The sequence below is a fragment of the Ammodytes marinus genome, assembly GCF_949987685.1.
Source record: "Ammodytes marinus genome assembly, chromosome: 20".
NCBI classification, from domain to species: domain Eukaryota; kingdom Metazoa; phylum Chordata; class Actinopteri; order Uranoscopiformes; family Ammodytidae; genus Ammodytes; species Ammodytes marinus.
In genome coordinates, this window is record NC_137224.1 from 3,956,874 (window position 1) to 3,967,658 (window position 10,785).

A 10,785-nucleotide genomic window follows, 5' to 3' on the forward strand; every position below is an offset into this window, starting at 1 on the left:
TTTTTCAAAACCTGGTGCCTACATTACCCACAATGCAATTTGACCCCAGACAGTGCAGTGAAAGATGTGGATGTAGTATGCTTGAAGCGGCGAATGTGGAATGAAGTAAATAAGCTCAAGCAGAGATGATAAGGGCTGCAGAGATCTGGTAAGACCCATTCTATGTAACTCAATATGTAATACGTACTATAGAGCATTAGGGTAGACATTAAGGGGAAAAAAATAAGAGGAGGGAGTTTTATTTTATTTTGCATTTTGAGAATGAAGTCCAAATATTGAAAATTTTGTCAGAAGGGCGATAATAAAGTTGACATTTCAAGATGTAAGTCCAATCAAACCACTACCTTACAACGCAATATGCTTCCACAACATGTCCCTTCTAAAGTGACTATAGTGAAATTATTCAGAATCCATTTTACTCTCAAGTTCTCATAAGGAAAGCTAAGAATGTTCAGGTGTGAATGGAGACTATTAAAACTTAGTTACAGTTCATTGATCAGTCGCTATTTGACAAATGAGCTTGTCCCTCTTCTTCACTATGGCGCTGCTTCTATTTCTCTAAATAGAAAGTGTTATATTTAGGATCTGAAATGTCAAAAGGCATGAGGGAGCCAAGGATGAAAAACATGTCACCAATTTTGGATCTTTGCCTCTAATCACTGGAAACAGATGATTAACTAAATCAATTGTTGGGGGAAAAAATCAGAAAAACTTGGCTTCCATTATGAACTAACATCTGGTAACTGTGTTATTAAACTTATTAATACAATAACTTATGATTCAGCCTTTATATCTTCACTGACAAAATATTAATTCACTTGACAAGCATGGAAAAACTTTGTGGAAATCCCACCGCAGATTAGCAAAAAGACCACACAGGGATTGTGCCTTTTCCTGATTTAGATCCTGGACTATGTGTGTGTTATTGGAGATGTTAATCATTGCTGTTTCACTTCTGGTATGTGCAGCGTGTGCGTGTGTGTGTGTGTGTGTGTGTGTGTGTGTGTGTGTGTGTGTGTGTGTGTGTGTGTGTGTGTGTGTGTGTGTGTGTGTGTGTGTTTGCGTGCGTGCGTGTGCATGTGTGTGTATCTGCATACCTACAGTTTCACTTCCTATATTTTTAGATCAGGAATGAAAGAGGGACACTCTAAAAAAAACTCTACAACCAAAACAACAACACACACACACAGGGTGCTACGGTCAACCATGCAAATGAATAAATATATATACAGTATCTCACAAAAGTGAGTACACCCCTTACATTTCTTCACATTTTTCATTATATCTTTCCATGGGACAACACTGAAGAAATGACACTTTGATACAATGTAAAGTAGTCAGTGTACAGCTTGTATAACAGTGTAAATTTACTGTCCCCTCAAAATAACTCGACACACAGCCATTAATGTCTAAACTGCTGGCAACAAAAGTGAGTACACCCCTTAGAAAAAATTTACAAATCGGGCCCAAAGTGTAAATATTTTGTGTGGCCACCATTATTTTCCAGCACTGCCTTAACCCTCTTGGGCATGTAGTTCACTAGAGCTTCACAGGTTGCAACTGGAACCCTCTTCCACCCATTTATGACAGCATCACAGAGCTGGTGGATATTAAAGACCTTGCGCTCCTCCACCTTCTGTTTGAGGATGCCCCAAAGATGCTCAATAGGGTTTAGGTCTGGAGACATGCTTGGCCAGGCCATAACCTTTACCCTCAGCTTTTTTAGCAAGCCACTGGTCATCTTGGAGGTGTGTTTGGGGTCGTTATCATGTTGCAATACCACCCTGCGGCCCAGTTTACGAAGGTTGAGTGCACGTGGTCAGCGTCGTACACAGAGGTTGGCTTTGGAAAATAGACGTATGAGTGCTGCCAGCATTGCTGAAGGGCTTGAAGGGGTGGGGGGTCAACCTGTCAGTGCTCAGACCATACGCCGCACTCTGCATCATACTGGTCTGCATGGCTGTCATCCCAGAAGGAAGCCTATTCTAAAGATGATGCACAAGAAACCCCACAAAAAGTTTTGCTGAAGACAAACAGACTACGGCTTACTTACTTAACAGACATGGATTACTGCAACCATGTCCTGTGGTCTGATGAGACCAAAATACATTTATTTGGTTCAGATGGTGTTAAGAGTGTGGAGCGGCAACCAGGTGAGGAGTACAAAGACAAGTGTGTCTTGCCTAGAGTCAAGCATGGTGTTTGGAGTGTCATGGTCTGGGGCTGCATGAGTGCTGCCAGCACTGGGGATCTACAGTTCATTGAATTCTAACATGTACTGTGACATACTGAAGCAGAGCATGATCCCCTCCCTTCATAAACTGGGCCGCAGGGCAGTACTGCAACATGATAACGACCCCAAACACACCTCCGAACGACCACTGGCTTGCTAAAGAAGCTGAGGGTAAAGGTTATGGACTGGCCAAGCATGTCTCCAGTCTTAAACCCTATTGAGCATCTTTGGGGCATCCTCAAACGGGAGATGGAGGAGCGCAAGGACTCTAATATCCACCAGCTCCTTGATGTCGTCATGAATGGGTAGAAGAGGGTTCCAGTTGCAACCTGTGAAGCTCTAGTGAACTACATGCCCAAGAGGGTTAAGGCAGTGATAGAAAATAATGATGGCAAAACAAAATATTGACACTTTGGGCCCAATTTGGACATTTTTTCTTAGGGGTGTACTCACTTTTGTTGCCAACAGTTTAGACATTAATGGCTGTGTGTCGAGTTATTTTGAGGGGACAGTAAATTTACACTGTTATACAAGCTGTACACTGACTACTTGACATTGTATCAAAGTGTCATTTATTCAGTGTTGTCGCATGGAAAGATATAATGAAATATTTGAAGAAATGTTAGGGGTGTACTCACTTTTGTGAGATACTGTAGATAGGTTTTAGTGCCATCATCACTTCAGCGTAGTTATTAGTAAGTTAGTCACAGCGACGTCACCGGTTATTGAACTTACAGGAATAGTTGATGCAGATATTTCCAACATCCATCTCTGTTTAGACAAAGCAGAAAATCACCTTCAGCCATTTTCTTTTGCAACCTTTCGGAATGTTTTTAATATTTTTTCAAAATCATGCATGCAGGGATAGCATATAAAAAGGGCCGCATATGCATGAAATGCTGTTTTTCTTTTTTCTTTCATCTTTTTATTCGTCTCCCCATCCACTGCAAGTGTGCAAAAAACACTCCAAATTAATTTACCTAATATTCAGGCAAAGAGCCATCATTCATGGGACAGATCATTCTATATAGAGATCAATATTATATCATATCTTTAAGACCAAATTGAAAATCTATAATATTTTTATGTCAAACCACCTTGAAATAATCACAAAGCCTAAGAGTTCCAATAGCCATACCTCCTACTGCTATGCTATTTAGTATGCCAGAAAAAAACATTTAGGTTGTCCCAATACATGACGTCAAATAAATCCACCAAAAAAAAATACCCGGATGTCGTACTACATAATTGTATGGCTGTTCTACCCACAATCCACTGCACAGTGGAAGTTGCATCACAATAAGAAAGAGGTCAAGTTCAAGGCATACTGTTATGATGGAATATCCATGTATGCTGATGACATTTAGCAGCTGTAACACTAACAAAGCTAGGAACATGTGATGACCTAAATGCACGCCCCTACATTTCTTTACCATCAATGCATGCAGCCTGTTTAGCTGAATCACCGGAGGGCAGAGTATGGCAGACACTAGCTGACCCGCGCATAAATGAAATAACCTATTGATTGAAAAATCTCAAAATATCAATTTTTTCTCTGCATCTAATCTGGAATATTATCAGTGTGGAGTTCAAGCTCAGTCACTTCCAAGCAACACAAGAGACCATGAGAAAAGGCATAGCTACACAAAGCAAATACACACACACACACACACACACACACACACACTCCAGCAGCTGACACTGTCTTGTTTGCATTGGCCCCAAATGTGTGAAATGACAATGGAAGCGTCACTGACAAGCCTCAAGATAACAAAGGGTCGAGTGTGTGTGTGAGTGTGTGTGTGAGTGTGAGAGTGTGTGTGTGTGTGTGTGTGTGTGTGTGTGTGTGTGTGTGTGTGTGTGTGTGTGTGTGTGTGTGTGTGTGTGTGTGTGTGTGTGTGTGTGTGTGTGTGTGTGTGTGTCGTCTACTCAACACCGTGAAAAGGGATCTGGTTACACACTCCACAATGCCATATGCAGACAGTTGTCATGGCAACCAGAGGGAAAAAGACATATTCCGAGCATTTTGATACATGAAAATAAGAAACGTTTTACAATGACGCAGTGTGAGAGAGTTGAAGGGTGAAGCAGCAGCTGAAAGGACTGAAGTACAGAACTGTGTATCGCACATGTACAGTGCAGTACAGAGGAAAAAATAAATGTATACTATAACTCAAATCCATCTTGTTAGGCTATTTAAGAAAAACTTAAAATTTTCCTTAATTTTCCTGTATATTCTTAAACCTTGTGATGATAGCTTATGTCAATGTATTGTCTGACGAATGGAAAATTCTTTAAAATAAAGTGGTTAAGAAAATAAAAGTACATATATATCTTGACAACATGGGACTGGAAATGTTTAGAATAGAGTATTGACATACAGAAAGAGATATGATATGAAAGAAGTGGGGAAAGAATGAAGTGAGAAGAGGCTTTAAACAAAAAAATTAAAATGAAGAAAGATGAAAAATGAAAAGTTAAAAGTACCTTCTTCCACATCAGATATATAGTCTTCTGTGATCATTTCGGGGACATTGGCTTTACAGACTGTGTGAATGGGATGGAGGAGATGAGTTAGAGGAAAAAAAAATGAAAAAAGAAAAAGCCACACCAAAACATATGGAAAAATCATATACATTACAGTATATAACGAAATCATAGGCAGAGAAAGAATAGAAAACAACACAGTGATCACTGCACAGTTTCAATGGCTGGGTGGATATGTCACCATGGAAATAACATGCCAAATGATGAAATAAAATGATTGAAAAAAAAAAAAAAAAAATGCCCTCTTGGAAAAACATTTTTTTTGGTAAAAAATGTATAAATTGGAAACCAAGGGACCAAAAGATTTGAAAAACTTTCTCTGTCTCTCCAGAATTTCTTGACTTGAGTTCAGGCTGTGTGGGGGAAGCTCTGTTTTGATGTATTTATGGATTTAGAGTAAAACAAACTCAAACATCACTAATTTATAAAGTGAAGCCTTTTACCGTCATCGTCAGACATGTCCAGCACCTCGTTCATGGTCTCTGGGACGTTCATCCTGTGTTTCTCTATCACCGTCTATCGGACAGAGGAAAATGCTTTTAATACGGAGTTGATGGTGAATAAACATGGGAAACAGACTCTTTTAGTCCAACTGGCAATGTTGTCCACCACCATAATAGTCTATTAATAAAGAAATGTCTTAAACTAAAGCCTTTACTAATTATTAGTAGTAAAAGTAATATTTCCTCTATAGTAATTAACTCAGTAAAACCTACAAGTTTAAATTCATTATTTTCAATCTACCACAACGTGAAGTCTTGAGTATCGTTGACTCCAACTTAATTCCCATTAAAGGCCCATCTTTAAACATAATCCTATCATCCTGCTATTTGAGAACATATGGAAACCATACATTTCCGTTTACATACATATAGTTATTAAGTTTAAAAACACACACACACACACACACACACACCTGAGTAGTCAGCGTTTCCTCGGTGACCACTTTGAGTGTGTCCACTACAGAGATATATCCAAGCCTCCTGGCAATGGACAGAGCGCTGTTCCCACTCTGGACAGAGGAAAAATAAATAATTGAAAGAGGTGAGTAATTGGTTTGTATCAGGAAATCAAAATGGTTTAGACAGTTTTTAATAAAATCAAAGCTATTTCACACCTTATTCCCAAAGTTGAGACTAGTATAATTGGTATTTTTGGTAGGATTTGGATATAAAGAACACATGACAAGCTAAAGGGGTGCAAATTGCCTAGCTGTAGCGTCAGTCTTGGTGCACTTACGACAGTGAGTTCGTTGGGCGAGGCTCCATTGTGCAGCAGCAGGTTGATGATGTGTGTGTGTCCCTGCTGGGCGGCCTGGTGGAGAGGTGTGTATCCGTTCTGCACAGGAGGGAAAAACCACAGAAGAAGAGTCAGAAAACACAACAAATAAAAAATTCACGTATTTTGCATTCGATGATGGTGAAGACACAAAATGGCTACCTTGGTCTTAGAGTTGACCTTCGCCTGATTCTTCAGCAGGAAGTTGACCATCTTCACGTTGCCATAGTGACAGGCCACATGGAGAGGAGTGTATCCCAACTGAAAACCATTTGCAAGATATGATCAGAGAATAGAAAATCTTTACTCTTATATTGTTACCTATTCCGACAAAAAAAATTTAAGCTCAAATGTCCCATGTGCAAACTTTTGTATTTGCGTGAGTGACAAGTGTCCTTAAAAATAATCAAGCATGTGCTGGTGAGCTCTCATAAACTTCCACACGCACTCTAGCCACTACACAACGAGCGCCCCCTGAATATTGAATATATTGCATTTGCTTGATAAATGCCTCCAATGATAATCACTTAAGACTTTAGTTGTATATTACCTTGGTCTCGGGGTCCACCGTTGCTCCCTGGTTGACTAAGACCTCGGCAACGTTGACTTTATCCTCCTGAGCAGCCAGGTGGAGCGGGGTCAGACCAGACTGAAGACACACAGACAGAGAGACATGGTTTAATATAGAGGTATCTAGTGGTGAGATTCTAGAATGCAACGCTCCCTTGGTAACCCTTCCCTTTAAGAGATTTTACAGAACCTACGGTGGCCTCCAAGGACAAGAAGCTAGTTACTAAAGATTGCATCATCATACCACTGCCTCAAGTCTTTCCACAATATCAAGTGATGAGGTGAAGATGTATTTAGTTATTTATTCTATAGTACTTCTTCTTTTGTTCCAACAGGTGCATTTCCTCAGAACACCAACTTTAAAAAGGCTGTTAAGTTTGTCAGCTTATACACTAATTAAAACATACTTGTGAATATTATATTCCATTTCTACCAAGTCTGTTCTGAAAATTGCCAATACATTCTACACACCATACCTTTAAAATAACAACTTTGAGGCTATAAGGCTGCCATCAAAGAAACGTAACACTTACTATAGGTGTTTTATACAAGAAGTCTAAATAAACAAGGCCTAGATTCAGACTTTTTAAGCAATTAAAGACAAATAAACCCAAGTTCATAGATACAAACACCCCGTATACTGTATATCACTCTAATGTTATGAGCACCATGTCTGCCTCTCACACAGTCACACACACACACACACACACACACACACACACACACACACACCACCATTTTTTATTTTACATCCAGATCTGGTACCTTGTTGCCTGTGTTGATTGGAGCATCTCGAGCCAGTAGCAGCGTCACTATATCCACGTTGCCCTCCTGTGAGGCCAGGTGTAGGGGTGTGATGCCCTGCCGTGTGACTGTGTTGGTGGAGGCTCCGTACTCCAGCAGTGTGGTCGTGATCTCCATCTGATTCTTCTTGGCCGCGATGTGGAGCGGAGTGTATCCGTTCTGGGGCAGAGGCAAACGGGGAAGAATGTTTGCTTTGTTCAAGGGATAGTTAATTTATTCTTACAGTGTTGTCTACTAACATACAGTCGAGACAAGATCCAGAATGTAAGGATATCTTGATTAGTTTAAATTTAAACCAATACTAAGTGCAATCAGATTTTGAGTTTTACAGTTTCTGATCAGGATCTTAAAGCTATAGTGCGTAACTCCCCCATGAGGAAAGCAGAGTAATTACAACAACACATTCGGCGCATCTACATGAGGTACCCTTTGTGTCAACTTGTTTGGCGATGCCTTGAATGTAACCGACATTCATTTATATGAAAAAGTTACGCACTACAGCTTTAATATATTTTCTTTAAAAAAAAATGCAAGGTCTATGTTCATAGCCTTAAAACACTTACTCATTCAATACTCTTTTATGGACAAAAAGTTATTGAGGTCTAGCTAATTTCAATTTCTGGATAGATGCCGTTATATAGAGGAAAAGGGGGGCCTCCAACCAGCCAATCACAAGGCTTCGCTCGGCAACTTCGCTATGTGGGTGAGTGAAACTAGGTCAGCCTGTTTTCACTGCGAGCCAAAGCCAGCCACAGGGAGAGGGAGAGGCTCTGCTGCATTAATGCATTGAAGGAACATTCGATATATTAACTACTGTTAACTCTTTAACTCTTACCTTCGCTGCAGCGTGCGGGGAGGCTCCCTGGTTGAGCAAAAGCAGCGCCACCTTCTGGTTATCATAGTGCGCTGCCACATGCAGTGGAGTTAGTCCACTCTGAACACACACACACACAATACAAACGTACATATATTTATTGAGTGATAGAGAGAATACTGCTACGGAATAAGCATGTAGACAGCTAACGTGATAGTGTGCACGTGTGTGAGTTGCATATTTTAATTTACTTTGCACTGTTCTTTATGTGGGAGCTTAGCTTACACACACACACACGTACCCACACACACGTACACACACACACACACACACACACACACACACACACACACACACACACACACACACACACACACACTCTCTCTCTCTCTCTCTCTTTGTCTCTCTCACACACCAGTGCCAGTGCTCTAACATGCATTACCTTCCCACTAGCGTCTGGCGGAGCGTTTTTCTGCAGCAGCAAGTTGGCGACCTCGATCTTCCCGTACTTTGCAGCCACATGCAAAGGAGTGAAGCCCTTCTGGAGACACACACAGGAACAGAAACAATATATCAAAACTAATTCACCCCAAAATCGAATCTTCTTGTGACATATGGTTGTTAAAAAAACTCCAGTTGAAGGTGGAATCAGCAATTCTGGATTTTTTTTAAATCAAAGTCAGTGAATATCTCTTCACAATTGGCTACCTGTCCGTACTGTTTGTGTGCTGAAAAAAACATCCTAGGCTCTGTAAAAGGGCATGTTGCTAGCTGCGGAGTGTACACAGCCTAGTCATAGGATTTTTTCCCAGCTCACACACAGTACATACAGTAAATGGATAGAGAGGAGATATTCACTGATTTTGATGAAAAGTGATTTGCATTCTCCAGAATCACTGACTCCACCTTTAAGATGTACAGTTCTCTTACAGCCTATTTTCTATACATGGCTGCTCTACGGGACCATATGTGTTTAATCACTAATAGTGGAGTCATTTGAAGGGTTACGTCATGACATAACATGAGAAACTGATTATTTGGTGCTCAAAAGTGATGAAATAAGGGGCTCAGGGGGGGGGGGGGAGATAGGATGTGTGTTACATCAGATTCTTCAGTGATGAGGCAACACTGATCCGTGACTGTGGTTTAAACCCAACTCTGGCTTGACTGAGCCAGATCTGTGTGTGTGTGTGTGTGTGTGTGTGTGTGTGTGTGTGTGTGTGTGTGTGTGTGTGTGTGTGTGTGTGTGTGTGTGTGTGTGTGTGTGTGTGTCTGTATGGAAACAAAGACGTGAATAATCTTAATAGGACTTGACCGAATCCGGACCGCCTTCCTGAATTTCAACAATATAAACCCATGTCCATGCAGACAGTGGATGAATTAATTATATAAAATCGTGCACATTTCAGAAGCTGAAACACAACAGATTAGATTATTGCAACTTGGTGATATTTTACCCTGCTGCAATGTCAAGATTGTAGTACCTCATTTGTGTTCATTTTCCTTTTAATGTTAATTTAAATAATCCACAAAGAAAATGTAATACATGATCTGAAATATGCCCAAGGCAATAAGCTGCATTAATATGTTATGTGCTATGTCACGTGGCATCACAAATTATATTGCATCTTCAATGTTTGATATCTGCTACTGCTAACACTCAAAATTCGAAATTACTAAAGCCTCAAATTGTTTTTCCGTCTCCACAGATGGATCGGAAAATTGCCAGTCACTGTATCAAAGTATGACAAACTCACACACATTTTCATCTTGCATTGTTAGCCATGCTAACGGCGTAGCTCTATCCCCTTTCATGCATGACTTATGACAACCTCAGTCAGGATTTCTTTCCCCACTCTAGGCACAAAGCCACATTTTGTTCAGGACATTTCAACTGAAGTAATATATGTATTTAACAAACCATTGTATTGAATGTTAGATTATGTCAAAACTATGAAACACAATTTACAAATATCATAATAATAATAACATCAAATTGACTGTGATGGATAATGTGCAACTATACCATACATACGCCCACCCTTTACCCATACATTTACACAAACTGCACAACATGAATTCAAGGCTTCCACATGATGAATCCTAATGCTTTGGGGATCTTATGACTATTTATTTCTAGCTTCAAAACAAAGGTTTCATTCATTCTGTTAATTATCTCCACATCTACTAAACGGGTTGGCACAAAATGTCAGAAAGACATTTAGTGTTCCTCGTTGATACATTCTAATGAGTTTAGTGATCGTTCTGAAATCCACTGCACACATTCAAACCCTCTATGGATGAACAACAAGTACTCTGTTGATCCACTTAACATTTAAATAGTATCTTGAATACTTTTGGACCACATACAAATGACAATCCCATCAACTTCTCACACAGTGACGCTAACATGGATGTAGTACTCAACTGTTTATGAAAATAACACATGCAAGAATGTAATCTGTGAGTCTTTGTACGATTTGTATGTAATTTAAATACATCCTGACTGGTGAAAACAAAGGCACGCACGCACACACAC

General features: G+C 40.0%; 1 protein-coding gene across 1 annotated transcript in view; it reads right to left on the minus strand.

Annotated features, from left to right (window-relative positions):
• Nucleotides 1-10,785, minus strand: part of LOC307267031 (ankyrin-1-like) — a gene marked incomplete at its 5' end in the record, with an annotated part of 107,009 nt that overhangs the window by 47,859 nt on the left and 48,365 nt on the right. The window contains 9 exons of the mRNA XM_080049214.1: nucleotides 4,721-4,780; nucleotides 5,224-5,296; nucleotides 5,697-5,792; nucleotides 6,020-6,118; nucleotides 6,221-6,319; nucleotides 6,609-6,707; nucleotides 7,394-7,591; nucleotides 8,268-8,366; nucleotides 8,689-8,787. Of these exons, the coding sequence (XP_079905340.1) occupies nucleotides 4,721-4,780; nucleotides 5,224-5,296; nucleotides 5,697-5,792; nucleotides 6,020-6,118; nucleotides 6,221-6,319; nucleotides 6,609-6,707; nucleotides 7,394-7,591; nucleotides 8,268-8,366; nucleotides 8,689-8,787 (922 nt within the window). The remainder of the gene's footprint in view (nucleotides 1-4,720; nucleotides 4,781-5,223; nucleotides 5,297-5,696; nucleotides 5,793-6,019; nucleotides 6,119-6,220; nucleotides 6,320-6,608; nucleotides 6,708-7,393; nucleotides 7,592-8,267; nucleotides 8,367-8,688; nucleotides 8,788-10,785) is intronic.